The sequence below is a fragment of the Ambystoma mexicanum genome, chromosome 3q (assembly GCF_040938575.1).
Source record: "Ambystoma mexicanum isolate Mex_15411 chromosome 3q, UKY_AmexF1_1, whole genome shotgun sequence".
Classification (NCBI taxonomy): domain Eukaryota; kingdom Metazoa; phylum Chordata; class Amphibia; order Caudata; family Ambystomatidae; genus Ambystoma; species Ambystoma mexicanum.
The window spans coordinates 213,616,166-213,636,412 of NC_090926.1; the positions used below are offsets into that span (position 1 = coordinate 213,616,166).

Genomic DNA, 20,247 nt, shown 5'->3' on the forward strand with positions numbered 1-20,247 from the left:
CTAGTGCCCAGATTCAAACTAGCCACCATTGGAGGTTCCAGCTTCCCAGTTAAGGCAGCACAGTTATGGAACTCCCTACCCCTTGCACTCAGATCTGACCAAACCTTCAATAACTTCAGAAAGAACACCATAAAATGGCTTATTGAGAATGTGACATAGCGTATGTCACTTTATACGTAACGTCTTTTATAATGCTTGTACTGACCTGCTTTTACTGTTCGATCGCCATAGATTTGACTGTTTAGCTACGCCTTATCTGCACGTGCACTTGCCCTACCCTGCAGATTCGAAATGTCCACTATGCCTGTAACCTGTAACTTGTAACGTTAACTTATCTGTAACCTGTAAACGTTAACTAAGCTGTAAACCTCCTTGTTCTCTTGCGCCCTGCTACGCACAATAAATAAATAAACAAACAAACAAACATCCAGCTCACATACAATTTCCCATGGCCAAGGATCCTAACTTTATGGGCACAATACAAGGCCTCCTTTCTGGACACAAATGCCTCTATGCACTTAACACACAACTAGAAACCCTCAAAGAGCTGAGGGTACTTACGATCTGCACAGGGCAAAACGATGTAGACTTTTCAGAGGGAGAATCTTTTCACGTTAAACCCAAGTGTTCAGTAATAAAGGGGGCCTACTGGACATTACCATCCCTCCAACAAGCAGATAGAGCAGAACAGAATGTGTGCTTAGAAGTATGCGCACACAAACGGCAGGTGGCTTGATGGTACCCATAAGGGTGCCGATAAATGTGCCAGGTCACACGTATGCATGACTGTGGCGCAATGCAATGGGGAACACACCTTTAGGAGATGCCTGAAGCTGCAGCATTATAGGTGGTTTATGTGTCAACTAATGGCCTCCAACAAGCACAGGAGGCTCCCTAGGTGGGGATTGGAACCTAGATACGCTCAGTAGACTACGCAGTCGCTCGAGTGTACACTGGCAATCGACGACTCACCCAGAGAGAAATACCCCAGACATAACGTGAACAACACACGTGAGTACAGGTGGCTACCTCCAACATGGCGCGCTGATGCTATCCACCGCGGCAGCGATTGAGAGCGTTGCTTCTTTGCTGTGTACACTGGGGGCACTACAGCGCCAATACTGTTAGCACTGGAATACATGAAGCAGCCCCCCATCCACCATAGGCTGGCGATCAGCAGAACAGACACGAGGCAAGTGTTGAACTAATGGGGGGCGAACAATACAGCACTGGGGGACCCAGACATGGCGGCCAAGTCCCATAAAACAAGTCCAAACAACCCACGTTGGACACGTTCACCAAACCCACACATTTAACAGAGAACACTATGCCAGTGACCCCATCACCACAAGGTGAGAAGGACCACATGAAGGGAGACCAGTAGGTCCCATCGGCAATAGCAGCCCTGAAGATTGCATTAGAATCCAAAATAGATGCCATCAGTCGGGGTGTGAATCTCCTGAGGCAAGATGTGTGGATACTTGCAGAACGCACCAGAGCCCTAGAAAAGGAAGTTGCAGTAAATACAGTCAGCCTGAAAGATACCTCAAGAGATGTAACGATACTGCAGCAACAATTGCGGAACCTAGAGGGAAGAGTCGAAGATGCAGAAGGGCGGGCCAGACGCAATAACATGAGAATCATCTGACTCCCCGAGGATGAAGAGGGTGCGAACCTTACCAACTTCACAGAGAATATGCTGCTGCAAGAAATTGGCCCAGGCACTCTCACACAGGGTTTCACAGTAGAAAGGGCGCACAGGTCCCTGATGGGGAAGTCAGCGCCAGGAGCCCCGCCACAGCCCATAATAGCCCGGATATTGAATTATAAAAGACAGAGAAAAGATGGTACGATACAGCAAGTATCAGCCAACATCACTGCATACCCAGACTACACCTTGCAGGTGCAAAAACAGAGGCTGCACTTCATAACAGTCAAGAGGAGGCTGTGGGAGGTGAGCCTTAAGTACATGCTGCTATATTCGGCAAGGCGGAAAGTCATAAGCAAAGGGCGAGCCATCTTCTTTGACACCTCTGATGATGCGCATAAATAGATGGACACGGAAAACTTGCTAACTGGTGCGTATAATCAAGTGATAGGCGAGATGGACACACGCTGAAGGACCTACGGGGGATACGCAAGGATATCGGCGGCACTACTGACTGCAATGGTGCGCGATCTCCCTGTAAAGACTTGGGCACCAACACCTCTGTGGACCGCAGGAGCCAGCAGTGCAGTCTCCAATCGGGAGCGCACGGCAAGTAAGCGTCCTTCATCTAAGATTGGATTTGTCTTTGGATACTAGCTGTTGCATATCTGCCTGCTGCAGTCCAGGCACCGGGACAAAACTGGTGCGGGAGTGCGAAGCAGGGATGCCTGAGCACAAGGTATTGAGCTGGGCAATTGTTGGAGGGAGGTGGGGTTTAGGGGAGTTGGAGTAGTTGGGAGTTAGCCTATAGATCCACACAAGTTCGGTATAGGAGGTACATCGGACTGACGAGTCATGTAGCAGCTCTTATTTGTGATGGGGGAACTTAGAATAGCTTCATGAAATGTCAGGGGGCTAAATAGTTGTATCAAATGAAATAGAATAATGACATATCTGCAACGCCAAAAAATTGACACAACACTCCTCCAGGAAACCACCTCACAGGGGAAAAACTAGCCGCCCTTGCTAGAAAACTGAGTGACAGCTCTAGGCTTGCCATATTCGGCATATGCTACAGGGGTAGTGATATAGGTGGTGCTATCAGTACCATTCAGGGTCCGAAAGACTTAAGGATAATGACGGCAGGATGGTTATAATGCAGGGAGTTGTGGAACAAAGAGCTCTGCATTATCAACACTTACTTACGCACCAAACCATGACAGAGCGGCTTACTTCCACTCGCTATACCCCCAAATTAGCCCGCATAGAGATGTCAAATTAGTATGGGGGGAGAGACTTTAATTGCAAGGTAAATCCAGAGCTTGATAAACCAGATGATAAATTCACGCACCCAGCCACTTCAGCCAAAGCTTTGAACACCCTGCTGCAAGCATTCACATTGTACGACATATGGAGGGCTCTACAACTGCAAGCCCGTGGATATTCACATTATGCAGCCCCCAATGATCTATACACCAGACTAGACTATGTCTTCACAGGTGAAGAAACCTTAAGTGAATTTAAAATGGCAGAATTCAGAGCAAGAATACCATCAGACCACGCACCCCAGGTGGTCACGTGGCAGATCATCCCTCCTAGGGCATGCATTCCCGACTGGAAGCTTAGAGGCGAAACCCTGAGGGATTCAGTGTTCTGGGAACATCTAAGAGAGGGCGTAAAGGACTATTTCAAAGACAATACAGGGAGTGGAAATTTGGCTGGGACATTATGGGAAGCCTTCAAAGTAGTGATTAGGGGGACGGCAATAGCTAAAGCAAAGGGAAGGGAAGGGAATGCAAACCACGATAGGAGATTTACGCAAGGCAGAAACGAAACTAGAGGCCATAGACCGCCCAGGAGACACGTCCAGGGAACGTGCCCAAAAAGTTATCCGTCTGAAGCAGGAATGCATGAAGCATTGGGACAGAATGGGCATGCTGAGCTGTAAGAAATACCTAGAAATGCAATACGCAGGGGATAAGCAGGGACGCTTGCTGGCCTGGGCATACAAAAGTGAATCCAAGCGGGATATGATACGGGCAATTGTAAGGGGAAATTTAAATGACGCAAGAAGGCATAAAAAAGGTTTTCATGATTATTACAAGGAGTTATATGCAGAGACATCAGTAACTTAGTCAGCTGAGACATTAGCGCAGATAGATCTCCCGAAACTCGTCATCCCACTATTGAAGCCCAATAAGCTGATAAGCCGGATACTGATTGCAGATCTTACATGCCTCTGTCGTTGCTTAATCAGGATGGGAAAATACTCACAGCTCCATTGGCCAACAGGCTGGTAATATCCAAGCTTATAAACCCAGAACAATCGGGATACGTCCCAGATAGGAACATTACATGTAACCTGAGGCGGTTACACCACATCATTGATTACACACACAACAGTATGCACCTTTATGCTGTGGTCTCGCTTGACGTGGTCTAGGCATTTGATTCGGCCATGGTTGCTTGCTGTGCTGCAGAGTTTGGCATGGAGCTCACATACATGAAATGAGTACGGCTGCTATATAGCAGCCCAGCAGCGAGAGAAGACGGGCACCTATATCTCGGATCAATGACTGCTAGGTAAAGGCACGAGGCAGGGTTGCCCTTGGTCCCTATGTTATTTAGATTGCCCTTAGAACCCCCTGTGGTGCATCTCCGAATGGAATATCAGGAAGCACGCATAGTTACGGTGGGAGACTTACTACGGGAGGAGAGGCCGATGGATTTCAGGACACTTACCTCAGAAACATGCTTACATGAAGGACAACACATAATGCATGCTTCATTCCTCTCCAAGCTAAAGCAGAAATGGCCAGAAATAAACAGGGAACTGCAGGAGGATGAAAGAAGGAGGGCATTCAGTATCGAGAATATACGAGTGATTAATGGCAAGGCGGGTGGACATGCTTGCGCCGACCCGGCGTAGCTGGGAAGCAGACCGAACAGATGACAGATGAAGCCTGGGGTAGAGCGATAGTTTACCATAAAAAAGTGTCCAGAAAAGCGAAACTTCAGTGGATTCAGTTGTACCTAATTCATAGGGCATATCTAACCCCTAAATGTGAAATGATTAATGCACACCATGTACACATGTTATGGGCTTGAAAGAAGATCTGACAATACTGGGTAGACATAGCTCAGTTTTTAGCCAAGGCAGGTATAATATTAGACACACCATCTTCCACAGCCTGTATGCCTTGCATTTTTGCACCACCGAAGAAAGCAAGACATGTTAGTAAGTTGAAAGACCTAGAATACATCTTGGCAAAACGTAGGATAGCGATGGGTTGGAAAGCGCACAAGGGTCCGAAGTAAAACTGTGTCGTGGTCATATTCGAAAATGGACGTTGGCAGAATCCCTCAGTGTGGCAAGAAGTGGCCCGTCGAGGCCAAGGAGAACAAAATGTACACCTGGAATCCTGGAGGCATATGTTGTAGGAATTGATGGCCTCTGCGCAAAGTGACATCCAAAGCATAATAAATGCACCGTCACAATAGACGGATTAGCGATAAATGCACATTTTCGGCAGAGTCAGATGTAATATGATAGAGATGTGGAATAGGCTGGGTAGCGGGTTGGGGGGTAAGGGTACAAACAGGCACAATTGACTGTACATAGTCATGTGAACGAAGATATGAGTCTAAGTTACACTGTTAAATCAATAACCTAGTTTAAAAAAAACCAAAAAAACAATCTTGTCTTTTCCCTCTCGTCAACACTAACCAAAACCACCTAGTGTTTCAAAGCCGCAAAAGTACAGTGAGACAAGGAAACGCCAGCAGAGCACGGTATCAATCCCAATAACTTACATCATGACAAATTCTGAAGAAAGTGCTCAAACAAAGAACGCACTAGAAGTTTCACATTCTACCAGTTTTGCTGCAACACGTGATTGTGCAATTTCCTGCAAACTTGTCTTCCACAAAAAGTCTATTCCACACAGAGGAAAAGCAGCAATGGCACCAACTAGAACAGATAATAGTGATGTTTTATATTGTTTGAAGGCCATAAAAACAAAGTGCAAGCAAAAAAAGCAGTTCACTGGAAAGCCAAAACCATCAATGCATATAGAGCAGGGTCATCTTCAAATAGGTCTAAAAAATAAACAAAGTAGACTTCGCTTTCTTTCAACAGATAAGTAAAGTCTAGCAATGTAAAACAGCCTTACTGTAAGTAGGGTGTGACCCTCAGTATTCCACCACCTATCATCTTAAAGCATAGGTACATTTCTCTTACCTGGATCCATTCTGCTGTGCTGGGGGTATAACACTGTAATACATGGGCATTCCACCAGTTGACATGCCTCCCTGAACAGACTGGTTTGCAGTCACCAAGACTGGCTGTTGATAAGTTTGTTGCACGATGCCCTGGGACTCGTTCCCCACTGGAACCTGTTACAAAGAGAGAAACGCTTGTATGTACTGTAGAAGCTGCAATTCTAGTTTGTGAATTAGAAAAACATTAAGCATCATGGAGACACCAGAATTCCAAATATGGGACTCTCCAATTTTTAACTACCACTTCATTCCCTCTCATTGGCACGGTTCTTGCAAGCACATACACATTTGTGTTTATACCCATAGGCAAGGCCTCGTTGCACAAATCATGGATTCGTTTTTTATAAGCCAACCCAACTCCAGCAGTGCCACCTACCTTCTTGGTTATCCGACCCACGAACGTGTGTCATTTGAGGCTTTCGTCGTCACTTTCTCAACCCCTCGTCCCCCTTTGGCCGAGTCACACCGTGACACAGCCCTTTCCATGCTCCACTCTGCTATATCTGATACTCTCGATGTTCTGGGCCCTGTCACGAGGATCCGCTTGAAGCCCAAAGCCAAGTGCAACTCTTGGTATGGCTCAGACCTGGTCACCCTTAAACTCAAGTGCAGGATGGCTGAGAGGAAATGGCGTGCTTCCGGTACATCCTCTGACAAACTGGCTTGCCGCCTGCTCCAAAGGCAATACCAGCTGTCCGCCTGCACCAAGAAGAGAACCCACATCCAAGCCCGCGTCTCAACGGCATCTAACAACTCGGCCGAACTCTTTCAAATCTGCAAGGAGCTGGCCAATCCTGCTGCAGTCTCTACCTCTCCTGTTCCCTCCCAGGCCATCTGCACGGCCCTGGCTTCCCATTTCATCTCTAAAACTCCTGTCCTCTCTCTTCCGCTCACCCTCCTCCCTCTACACCCTGCTCTTCCGCTGGCCCTTCTTCGGCCACCTCTCCTCCACCCTTCTCCGCCTTTCCCAGATTCTCCTCAGACGAGGTTTCTAGACAAGTCTATGAAAGTCTTGTCAAAACAGGTTCACCACTGTTCCTCCAAAACCATCAAGGACCACATTGACACCATGGCTCCAGCTCTGGCTGATTTCTGCAACCACTCCTTCACCACTGGCGTCTTCCCCTCCCCCCTGAAGCACTCTGTTGTCCACCCTCTTCTTAAAAAACCCTCTGCCGACCCTTCCTGCCCAGCTAACTATCGCCATATCTCCATCACTCCAATCCTAGGAAAACTCCTGAAAAAGCTGGCCATCTCCTAGCTTAATCTTCACTCTGAATAGGTTGGTTGTCTCCATGACCATCAGTCTGGCTTCAGAGCTGCCAGAAGCATGGAAACTGCTCTCCTGAACATCCGTGAAGACCTGCTCTCCAACCTTGATTCCAACACACCCTGTGTCCTCCTCTTACTTGATCTCTCTTCTGCCATTGACACGGTCAACCATGCCATCCTGCTCAACCGTCTCCGTGATAACCTGGGTATCACTGATCAGGCCCTGGCTTGGCTGACCACCTTCCTCTGCGATCGACCCTCCCAGGTCCAACTTGGGTCCTTCCTCTCCTCTCTCTCTACCTGTGGTCTAACCGCTCTCCCTGGCTGTGCAACCAATAACTGGCACTTCCTGCCCACTGCATTGCTGCTCTCTGCCCCAACTGTCAGTGCTATGCGGGTGACACCCAACTCATTTTCAGACTTCCTTCTGCCACCTTTTGTCCTTCGCTCATCTCTGACTATCTGTCCGCCATCTAGGAGTGGTGTGCCGCCAATGATCTCTGCCTTAATGCCAATAAGACTGAGATCCTCCTCATCGGCACACCTGCTCCCTCCTTTCCTGTCACTCTCTGGCCAGCCTCTCTTAGCCCTTTTCCTGCTCCCACGTGTGAGTTTAAAAACCTCGGGGTCATCTTCGACTCCACCCTTTCCTTCTTTTCTCATATCTCTGACGTCTCTAAGAAGCCACACTACCAGCTGCACCTCCTCAGAGGTATTCTTCCTTTCCTGCTCTGGCCCCTAGTGGCAGCGAGGATTAAGTTCAAAACCCTCTACCCTCCGATCTCGGGCCCAGGTCCCCTCCCCGCCAGTTGCACACCTGCACTGCCCCCTGGCAACCCTTGCACTCTGGGAGTGTTTCTGTATCCCTACAGCCCCTACTAGCACTTGACTCCTGATGTCTGGACTTACCCCTGCATTTGCCACCAGCTGGCTGCACTTTTATCTATTATTTATTGTCTTTATTTATTTTACTGTTATCCTACGTACTACACTGCCCCCCTCGCCCTCCCCCCTGCACTTTTACCCTTCATCCTCCCCACCCCTACACTTGCACAATCTCAATGTCATCTGGCCTAGTAGGATCGATATCTCCGTCTTCCCTCTGTTTCCCCTCCCTTGCATCATCGTGCCTTGAAACACTTGTGTATAGGCGGGTTATAAATGCCATAACATATCATAATGCAAATTGTACTGAAGAGACCATGCACATTTTCATACAAAGAGCAGTCAGGGGAAGAATTGACAAAATGAGAACTCATCCCTTATTTTTAAAGTGACAGTTTTAAGTAGTAGATCAGAACTGTCAGATATAGACAGTCACTGGCACATCCTCACCTTAGCATGCCACACCCCAATGGTCATTCGAAAAACATTCAGAACAGTACGCGTGAATCATTCACTCAACATTTCACTCACATGCATATGACATGAGTCACATCATTCAACCAACTTACAATGTATAGTAACTCATGATCCTTACCCAAGGAAACAAAAGAAGGAACATACAAAGTGACAAACATAGTAAGGTGACAACAGCACTCCACCAATTTTTCCATTCAGAAGACACTCACTGCCATAGGCCACATTGCAGAAACTCTAGAGGACTATGGTGAGGAACAATCAACAGAGAAGCAAAGCAACAGCAGGACTCGTTCCAATATAACATTCACCCACTATACTGTGCAGACAAAGATCCCACAGAAACAAGAGTCAAGAACAACTCAATCACCTTGCATCCCTGAGAACTATAGCAAGGTCAAATACAACCAGAGACCGGCAACAAATTACAATTCTTCGAACTATATCTCAAAATACATCAACATTTATAACCAATAACAAAGCCATTCATACACAATTTCTAGTGGCATGTAAAAACAGATCTATATCACCACAACTGCCCAGGAACTGGCACATGCACCAACAATGCTCCAGATGCCATAGATCTCACCTGTAACAATGCATTAAAAACTGTAAACTAAATTAAACAAACACTCAAAACAAAGAAGACAAAAACGCATACCTTCTAAAATAATAGGATAAAACCATACCAAAAACATGTACAGGCACACTACACTGAAGCCTTGTCCAATACAAATATAGCACTCGTGATTTAACCTGCACATACCTAATCGCACACAACCAACAGCTGTCCTTAAGAGACATACATAAAGATGGAAAACTGCAGTCTAGTCAGAAAATAGACCTCAGTTGCTCTAAGTTAGAACATGCATTAAATAAAGGTCCAGCATACAAGAAAACATTGTTTGAAGTACAATAATGCATACATCTACTCACACCAGGGAAGCACAAATTACTTACCTCTAAGTAATGTTCTTTCCGATGGATGTTCCTCCCATGGATTCCTCATGTACAAAAGCCCTATCCCAGCGCAGCTGTTCTCTGGAAATCTCCCCCACCCCCCAGGGGGCACAGCACCGTTCTATCAGATGCCTCTACATGCCCTGTGCTGGAGAGACCATCAGGGCCGGTATATATAGCAGCGCAGCGACCCGCCACCTCTGTTCCACCATTTTTCCCTAGCACCCCAAAGCTTGCGGACTGTAGAACTGATGTGTACTAGCTTCCCACAAAGAGGGGCAGGTAGGGAGAGCGATGAGTAATCCGTTAAAGGAACATCCATCAGAAAGAACATTACCATTAGGTTAGTATTTATTTGAATACATTTCTTCCCACGGATTCCTCATGTATGATATACTCCCAAAGCAGTAAGTACACCTGAAGGAGGGAGGAAGCAAGGCCACCACTTAAACCAGAAAACTCAGGACTGCCCTACCAAAACTGGCATCCTGGCCCGCAAAGGGAACCCAAGCAGTAATGCTTAGCCAACTTGTGCAAGGATGCTCACGCCGTTGCCTGGCAAATATCCAGGACTCAGACTCCCCAACGGAGGGCAAAGGTGGCAGACACTGCGTTGGTAGAATGAGCTCTGAGACCCTCATGCATATTCTTACCAGCCAGATCGCAACATTCTGAGATGCAGAGACTGGTCCACCTGGATAGGGTTTGTTTGGTCACAGCCCTGCAAGCACGAGCACCAGAGTACCCAACGAAAAGCTGGTCATCTTTCCTAGTCTCTCTAGTACGAGAGACCCAGAACTTAAGGACCCGTACTGGGTCCAGCCGATGGAATCATTCCTCCGCCTTGAAATGGTGAGGTGGAGGAAAAAATACAGGAAGATGGATCTTCTGAGAGCGATGGAAATCCAAGACCAATTTTACCTTCCTGTATTTTGCAGGAGAAAGTCGAGAGCGCAAGCGGCCCGAAAGCAAAGTGAGGAAAAGGTGCGAGTGAGCACAGAGAAGAAAATTGACAGTTTAAAGGTGCATGGACGTACAGCAAAGGAAAGACGTTCAAGTGTTTACTACCAAAGGCAGAAGTGAGTGAAACAGAAGGGTGCAAGAAGCACAATAAAGCAGGAAGGTACTAGAGGCACAAAAGAAGTATAGAAAAGAACAGCTCAAGTGTGCACGACAAGCACATGAAGATATAAAGTTGAAAGGAGAGCACAAGTAGGAAACAGAGGGGCAAAGGGTCAGAGTGGTCGCGCTTATGGAAAGCAGAGAGCCTGGCATTTTCAAAAGACTTGGATTCTACCCCCACTGTGTGTAAGAAAAGCTGTAAATAAGGAAAAGGCATATCCTGACCAGCTGAATAACTGATATATTTTGTTGTTGGTAGAGGCCAGTGCTTGGGGAAGGGAACCCTAAGAGGGCCAGTCAAGTTGGAGACTTATTGGTTAGTTTTATAGTGTTGAAAAGACTGAAGTGTGGGGAAAAGAACCCAGAGAAGCTTAAAAAGGGAACTGCAATACATTTCTTTTGTGATGTTTGAAATGCGAATAAGGTGAAGTTTGGCTAGGTGAACCCCAAGGAACTCAAAGACACTGAAAGTATTTGAACTCACTGCAAGTACACTGTGGTGAAGATCTTGCAGACAACATTGTTTGATTGAACTTACTTTCTGGTGAACGTAAAACCACGCCTGGCAAGAAAGCCAAATCCTGGTTTCCTCTTTCTGTTGAAACACTACTTTTCATTTTTAACAAAAGACCCCTTCCACCCAAACACATTTTTGTATAGAGTGAGGGCAAGCATAGGTTTAGACACAGACAGACTTTTGATTTGGACATTCAGACATAGACGGCCCTGAGAAGCATCATTTCAGGGAAATATCCCTTTAGAGTTAGGGCCAGTTAGGTGTTAGACCAACCGTGAAACTTTAAAGATTTCGCAATCTTGTCTGTGTCTCTTGTCACCATGCCGGTCTCACATAACCCAAGCTAAAAATCACTATTCATATATCCAAGGCCAGCACAAAATTCTCCATTGGCGTCCAAAAATGGATACCATCACTGGCCTTTGAGTGCTGTTCCTCAAGGTCCCCCTTGTGAAAGTAAACACTGCTGTTCGGAGTGCTCATTAGAGTTAAGCACCTTAACCATCCCCCTCATCCACGTCAGGTTTGGTGCTGGGCAACGTAGCTCAACAATAGTTTCAGGTATATTGGGGACAGAATATTTCTTGAACTTCTTAGGAGCCATGGACTCCTTTTTAGCCTCGGCTTTCCCCTTTTCCTTAGGCTTGGTTCGTTTTAGTGCTACGAAAGCAGCAATTACAGGGAACATATTTTGACGGGTCATCTGCTAAATTGGAATGTCTCACAGGTGCTCGGTCAAGCTTGTCTAGTTTTACCAATGAGCATTACACCACAGTTTTACTGGCCTGAGAGTTCCTTACAGCTGTGTAATCATTTCCAAGGACAATGTTCTGAAAATATCTGTAACGCTCACCTGATTCCCGTAGAGGCGCCGGTCTTGACTGGGCGTATACCGTATCTGCAAAGGTGATGTGTAACACACGGCTGGCTCTTTGGGCTGGACCTCTGTGCACTGTATGTCTGACTTGAAGGGTAAGATGTCTGCAGATAGAAAATATGGGATTAACGAACTGGGTTATTGAATGTCTCTCTCTTCTTCCCTTTCTCTTCTCCTGTAGAACCCCAAAGGTTAACGCTCTCACCTTAGGTAAGTGAACGCCGTGCTCTCCATCTGCCTCGGGGCAGGGTGCTGTAACCAGTTTCTTCACTGGATAAGGGGAGCAGGCCTCTTGACTTCAGAGGACTGCTGTCCGTCGCACGAACGGTAAGTTTCGAGTAATTCTAATGTCTTTAAAGTCTTTAGTAATGATGTTTCTTGTTTTGCAGGGTTCCGGCGATGGCGGATGACGGGCTGAAGTGAGTTGAAGATGGAGCCCGTGTGATGAATAGAAGCGCCTGGAAGCACATAAGTAAGCGCTTGTTGCCTGCTTCACGATGCGCTCTAACTGTCTTTTTATTTTGCAGGTGCAAGTTAGGAGCGGCTGCAGGGTGCCGGAATACCCACTGGGTTAGATGTGGAAAGGAGTAATGGCACGTGAGTATTAAAGTTCCCCAATGTCTTTAAACGCACCTTGTTTTGTCTTTCAGATGTGGGATGCAGCGCCGAAGGCCTCCGGAGCGTGCGAAGAGTTGGTAAGCCTTTGTCTTTCAGATGCCGGAATGCAGTGTGAAGACCTCCGGAGCGCACGAAGAGTAGGTAAGCCTTTGTCTTTCAGATGCCGGAATGCAGCGCGAGGCGTTGGTGACAGCCGATGGACCAGATAAGTGAAGAGCTGTCACTGAAGACCGTAATGCTAACCTGTTCTTTCTTGTCTTTATAGGTGTTGCTGAAGACTGGATTCAGGATGGTAAGCCTTTTTCCTTAGGCCCAGGATCAGATGCAGAAGACACGATGAGCGTTCTGCTGCAGAGGATGCAGAATAACGCAAAGCAAGATTCATCCATCGGGTGTGGTTTAAATAGCCTCCAGTAGTGCTTAGGTGTCTCCTTCCACAGTCACGCCTAGGTAAGAAAAGAGTTCCTGCTTTCCAGAAGAGTTCCAGTGTTCTGAATCTAGGGAGTGGCTCCTGCCCCACCCAACAGGAAAAGTAGTTCCAAACAGAAGAGGATCAGAGGCTCAACTGGCAGGCAAGTAAGCAGCATGGTCTGCTGCAGGTAAGTCCACCCAAGCATTATGAGCCCGGCGCTTCCAGCGCTGGGACTGGGCATATTTATGAGCCTGGTGCCACTGGCGCCAGGACTGGGTCCAAAAGGTCCCAATTGGGACTGGTTGGCACTCGGAACCTGGGTTATGGATCTGCTTCCAAGGGAGTTGGGAAAACCCTGACCTTTTGGAAGCAGAGATCATGACAATATCACTTTCTATTAACATGGATGCAGTCATACTCTGCACTAAGATGTTGTCCCAAGGACTTCTGGGCCTACACATCTGTGCTAAAAATCAGACAAGATGGAAGCCCCAGCAACTACACTTCCATTCTAATAATGGAAAACCAGATTTACAGAGTTGATCCCTATGGTCTTAAACTTACATCTAGGGTATCCCTTCACATGCTCACAAGATCCAAAAGAAAACACGAGTGCCAGAAGACAAGTGACTAAAGAGATGCTAATTGTGACGGACTTGTTTGGGATGGGGAGTATCACTACCCTTTCCAACATGGCCATGTGACTAAATGTTCTTTTGCTTTTTTGGGCCTTATGTGATCACACTTTATTAGAAATGTGTCACTCCTCCCCTCCACAATAGCCAGGTTGGTTAGAATCTCATTTGTCCTTTGGGATACGCTGGGGGAAACCCACAGGTTATTAGTTATGGCTAACATCTTAGGATGTAGACCTTTGTAATCTACTTGATGCTGCTTTAGCTCACGGGAGATCAAGAGGCAAATATTGTTAAAACATGTCTAAATTCATCACATCCTCAAAAGAGGACACATTATGCACGTCAACCTGCCCCCACATGTTTTGAAGGTTGTCATCCACTTAAGTCATCCTAGTGATAACTATAGACCACCAGAAACACTACAATCTCCAAGTATTATGCTGAGTCTTCCCAAACCTTATTAGATACTGTTTCGTTTGTCAAAGTCTATTCTTCAAGTGACTGGTAATTCTAGGATGGAACTGCATCCACTATGGGAAAGCCTACAAGATGATCAAGCAGTATTATAAGACTGTTCAACTTCTTTTAAATCACATGCAAACAAATGCAGTCAGTCATACAATAATGTCATTTCTCGAATCCTAGATACTTAAGTTGATGCTTCATGAACCTAAAATGAGAGGACCACCATGAGCCATTCATAGATCCACAATTTGTGCGCCTGGAACCACAAACCTTAGGCAAATTAATTTACATCATAGCTCCAGTTGAAAGGACCGGTCTATGCTGTCACTCTTGCCATATCCTTTTCCACTGAGTCAGATAAAAGGTAACTTCTACTTTGAATAATGGGGCATACGTTTCCATTTATCATGTTTGTAAAATGACTCTGCATGAGACGTACCGACAAAGGGGGTAGGAAGATCTGCGGAGAACATGCAAACTCACTAGTGATGGGGTTTGCAGCATCATTTAAACTATCGACAGAGAGGTCACCATTCATAGCGCCCTGATGATCCATCTGTTTATGTAGAAGTCAAGATTGGCAAGCACAAATTGGCAGACCCTTCCCATATCACAGTCTTCTAAGGTAACATACCCTGTGCTGCCCTTTAAATGCAGTTTGTTAATTATTCAGATTCAAATAAAGATGAAGCTAGGGGACTGCAATGGGACCAAACGTGTCCATTGAATCACTCTACATTATGTATGCCTGGGTCGGGCCCCATATTTATCTGTGCATCATGTTCAAAATATTTTAAAGGGCCCAATTGACATTCCAGTCATATGCAGCATCACTGTTGTGAAATATTCGTTTGGTGTTGGTAGGGTGGAGGTTAATATATGAGCCTATAACAATGCACAATGGCCAAAGCAGAAAATGCACAATGGCAAATGTAATTCCCGGAGATCTTTAAATACACCCATTTACATTTTTAATTGACAACTGTCTTTTTGCAGGTGCAAAACATTTTTAGAAAAATAACACTGGCACATTAAAATGAAAAACTGGGAGGACCAACACGCACATCTGTCATGACATTGAATGATCAGTATATGAAACTTCTTCAATAAAGACCATGGGATGCTATGGCAAAGTTTGATAATATAGATGAAATGTGTCAATTCGACCTATATGTAAAGGTGGTCTTTGTTGTACCCAATGATAAGGAGAAGGAAGAACAAGTTACTTTCTTACCTGGTAACGGTCTTTGGATGGGATGTTCCGACGACGTATTCCATATCTATGGCAGGCAATCACCACAGCTGTGCTGCTTCGGAAAATTTTCGGCGTCTGCGTCCTGCATTGATGACGTCGATACGCGGTCCTCGAGGGCCTCCATCGAGCCGACGTCACCGGATGTTATAAGTAGGACGCACAACGGTTGTAGTTTTTTCCCCCCAGAACATCTGGCACCAATCTTCTGCCAGTATGACCACAAAAAGCCTTGCGGAAACGTAAGCTGAAATCGCATAAAATTCTGTAGCGGGGGTGGGGGGGGGCAGGCAGGGAGCGAGGGAGGGAAGTGATATGGAATACGTCGTCAGAACATCCCATCGAAAGAACGTTACCATGTAAGAAAGTAACTTGTTCTTCGAGGGGATTGGTTCCTCCGACGTATTCCATTTCTATGACAGACTCCCAAAGCAGTACCAACGTAAGGAGGAGGGAAAAGAATTTAGAAATTTAGAATGCCCAATTAAATTGCAGAATAAAGGACCGCCTTGCCAAAGGCCAGATCCTGCCCATGGATAGAATCTAGGGAGTAGTGTCTTACAAAAGTATGGCCCGAAGCCCATGTGGCTGCTTCACAAATGTTACGAATGGGAACATCCCTCTGCAGAGAAGGAGAGGCAGCCACACCCCTAGTAGAATGGGCCCGTAAGCCTACCGGAAGGTCCTTACCTGCCAAGCGGTAACATTCAGAAATTGCCAAGATAATCCATCTAGACAAAGTCTGCTTAGTAAAAGCTTGTCCCAAACGCCTACCAGCGTATCCTATAAAGACCTGATTGTCCACTCTGACCCGGGACATGCGTGAAATGTAGAAACTTAAAGCTCTCCAAGGATCCAACCTATGGAGCCTCTCCTCTTCCTTACCAGTATGCAGAGGAGGATAAAACGCCGGAAGATTTACCTTCTGGCTTAAATGAAATTCCGATACAACTTTCGGAAGAAAAGGAGGACGAACCCAAAGGACAACCCTGTCCTTATGAAACACTGTGAAGAGTGGCTTAACAGAAAGTTAAAGGACGAACCCAAAGGAGAACCCTGTCCTTATGAAACACCGTGAAGGGTGGCTTAACAGAAAGTGCCTGCAACTCACTCACTCAAATACAGTTTAAGGTTAGCAGTCTCAAAGGACAAGAATGTAAAGGCTTAAATGGAGCTCCCATTAGGAATTTTAGAACCCGGTTCAAATCCCAACCGGGCACCTGGAAAGGTGACGGTCGGAACACATTAGTGAGCCCTTTGAGAAACTGAGAAAACAAAGAAATCTTAAAATAAGAACACTCCTCAGACAAGCACTTAAATATGGAAAGCGCCACCAGGGAACCTTTAATGGTATCCACTTACAGGTCATTGTGGGCCAACGAAAGCAAAAAAGACAGAACCACAGGAATGGCACATGAAAAAGGATCCACATCCTTAACCCTGCACAAGTCGCAGAACTTTCTCCAACGGCAACGGTACAGGGACTTTGTTGCAGGCCTTCTGGCCGAAAGCAACTCCTCCATCGCGTCTTCAGGGAGGTCCCAATCCTTATACCTCAACCTTTCAGAAGCCAAGCATGAAGGTTGAGGGGCTTGACCTCTGGATGGAGAACCTGACCCCCCTCCTGTGAGTGCAGATCGTCTCGGTAGGGAAGACGGTGTGGAGAGCAGATGGACATGTCAAGAAGGTCCGTGTACCATGTTCTCCGGGCCCATGCCGGAGCATTGAGGATCATCCGGGAACCGAACCTCCGTAACCTGTGTAGCACTTGCGGAATGACGGGGACTGGAGGAAACGCGTACAGCAGTGGGAAAGACCACTCCACTACGAACGCGTCCTCTAAGGATCCTCTTGGAGGAAATTCCCGCGAGCAGAATCTTTTGCACTACCGGCTGACACTGGTGGCGAAGAGATCCACTTGTGAGGTCCCCCAAAGGGCGAAGATCTCCAGGAGAACCTCCTGAGCCAGCTCCCACTCGTGAGAGACCGTGCTCTGCCTGCTCAGAGCCTCCGTCGCCGTGTTTTCGTCTCCAGCCAGATGAACTGCCGAGATCGAAATTTCCTGCTGGATGGCCCAGAACCAGAGCTGCATCGCCTCTCTGTACAGAGGGAGAGACCCTGCCCCCCTCCCCCTTTTTGTTGAGGTAGTGCATGGCCACTGTGTTGTCCGTCAGGATCAGGACATTCTTCCCTCGCACAGAAGGTAGAAAAGCCTTCAGGGCTAGCCTGATGGCCCTCAGCTCCAACAGATTGATATGGAGTCTGGACTCCGACGGAGACTAACGACCGCTGACTGTCAACTTGTTGGCATGTGCTCCCCATCCCGTGAGGGACGCGTCCGTCACGATCGTTACCTCTGGCCAGGGTAGCCAAAATGGAGCCCCCTTCATCAGATTGCCTTCCACGGCCCACCACAGAAGATCCTGGGTGACAGAGGGCGGCACCTGAACGGGGTCCGACATCCTGCCGGAGGACTGCGACCACTAGAGCTTGAGAGCCCATTGCAGAGATCTCATCGGCAACCTGGCCTCTGGCACCAGAAGAATGCAGGATGCCAGGAGGCCGAGCAACCTCAAGAACTCGAACGCCGGGAGACTCTGGGCATGTTGAAACTTGTGCACCATCTGCAGAATGTGATGAGCCCTCACCTGGGGAGGGAAACACTGCCCCAGGGATGTGTCGAGCACTGCTTCGATGTACTGGAGCCGCTGGGAGGGCGTCAAGTGGGACTTCTTTAAGTTGAGGGAGAAGCCCAGCCTGTGAAGGGAGTCGCAGGTGACTGACAGATGATCCAAGACTTGCTCGGGAGAGTGTGCCCTGATCAACCAATCGTCCAGGTAGGGATAGACGTGAATCCCCCCTTTCCTGAGATACGATGCCGCCACCATGAGCTTGGTGAAGACCCTCGGGCAGAGGTCAATCCAAACGGCAGGACCCGAAACTGAAAATGCGAGTCGCCAACCGCGAACCTCAGGTACTTCTTGTGCTAGGGATGAATCGGCACATGAAAATAAGCGTCCTTGAGGTCGAGAGACACCAACCAGTCCAGAAGTTGAAGGGCCTGGAGGACTTGAGAGAGAGTAACCATCTTGAACTTGTCCTTCCTGAGGAGCTTGTTCAAACCGCGCAAGTCCATGATGGGTCTCAATCCCCAGTCTTTCTTCTGGATCAAAAAATAAGGGGAATACCATCCATTGTTCCTCTCTGCTGCAGGCACCAGTTCTATGGCGCCTTTCTCCAGCAGGGATTCGATTTCCTGCACAAAGAGCAGATCCGGACTCTTCAAAGAGACATTCCCTGGTTGATTGTCGCGAGGCCTCTGCCAGAAAGGAAGACAGTAGCCGTGGGCTATGATCTCCAGAACACACACATCTGAAGTAATGGCACGCCATTCTACAAGATGCTGCGCCAGCCTTCCCCCAACTGGCGAACCATGGGACATGGCCTCATGACTGAGCTGAAGCGGCAGTGCCTGAGTGTAAAGAGGCAACTGCCCGGGCAGACTTGGCACCTCGAGTACCTCGTTTTCCACCTCTGGCACTCCTACGGTGGCCCTTTTGACTTGCAGTCCCTCTCGATCTACCAAAGGAAGAGTAGTATCGAAATGAACCTCCCCTCCATTGATGTCCCCTAGGACGAAAAGGTGGAGGTTGGCGAACTGCAGCGCTCAACGACTTTGCTGCAGCTTTGGAGGTCTGCAACCTCTCAAGGCTCTCGTCAGCCTTGCTGCCAAAAAGGTGTTCACCATCAAAGGGCATGTTGAGAAGCCGGGCTTGCACATCAGGAGCAAACCCAGACTTCCGCAACCACGCAAATCTGCACATTACGGTGCTCGCCGCCATGGACCGGCTGACACAATCTGTCATGTCCAGACCCGACTGAACGGATTCACACATTACATCCTTGCCATCCTGAACAAGAGCAAGAAAGCCATCCCATTCCTCCCCTTTGGGAATATGTTCAGCCGCCCAAGAGACCATTCCACAGAGTATGAGTGAAACGTGCTAAGGCACAGATGAGGTTGGCTGCCTGTAAAGCCATACCCCCTGAAGAAAACACTTTCTTCGCCCAGCCATCAAAATGCTTGTCGTCCCTATCAGGAGGGATGGTAGGGTACAACGCCCATTTTGCTGGGGCCGTAGCCGCCTGCACCACCAAACTCTCCGGAGTGGGGTGCGTAGTCAAGTAGCTGGGGTCGCTACTGGCTGGATGTATTTTTTCGTCAAAGACTTGCCCACAGCCGGGAGACTCTCCGGAGCAGTCCAAGCCGCTGCCACCATTCTTTGCAAGGCCATATGGAATGGCAGTACCGGGTCAGTTTGTGGATCGTGGTCCAAGATATCTGTCAGGTCATCCTGCAGAAAGCCCCCTGGTGGCACAGACCACCCCAAGTACTCAGTCACCTTCGACATGAGGCGCTGGTACGAGGATTCAGCATGCGTACCCGGCTCAGGCCTGCCAAACTCAACCTCCGGGGAGGTGTCCAGACCACTGGCGTTGTGCAAAGACTGACGCAGGTCTTCCAACTGGCTATGACCAGATAATAGGTCATCAGGAACCTCCTTAGGAACCAGACCTTCATCAGACCCTTCATCCACCTCAGATATATAATCAAGAGGCTGGAATAAATCCCTGGATGAGGGCACAGAAAAAGGCATGTGTTTGGACTTGGCCAAAGCCTTCCTCGAAGTTTCCACCGATCTACGAGGTACCTCTGATAAAGCCTCCTCGAAAGGCGTCGACAGAATCGGCATCGACGTTGAGCGTGGCGCCGATGGCTTCGACACAGGCCTCGAGAGTGGAGCCCCGAGCGTGTCCTTCGACTG

At 47.7% G+C, this 20,247-nt stretch overlaps 1 protein-coding gene across 6 annotated transcripts in view; it reads right to left on the bottom strand.

Moving 5' to 3' along the window:
- The window catches only part of R3HDM2 (R3H domain containing 2), a 2,186,793-nt gene that overhangs the window by 340,929 nt on the left and 1,825,617 nt on the right, over positions 1–20,247 (bottom strand). For all 6 annotated transcript variants that reach the window (XM_069653574.1, XM_069653576.1, XM_069653575.1 and 3 more), the window contains one exon: positions 5,889–6,043. In XM_069653574.1, coding sequence (XP_069509675.1) covers positions 5,889–6,043 — 155 coding nt within the window. The remainder of the gene's footprint in view (positions 1–5,888; positions 6,044–20,247) is intronic.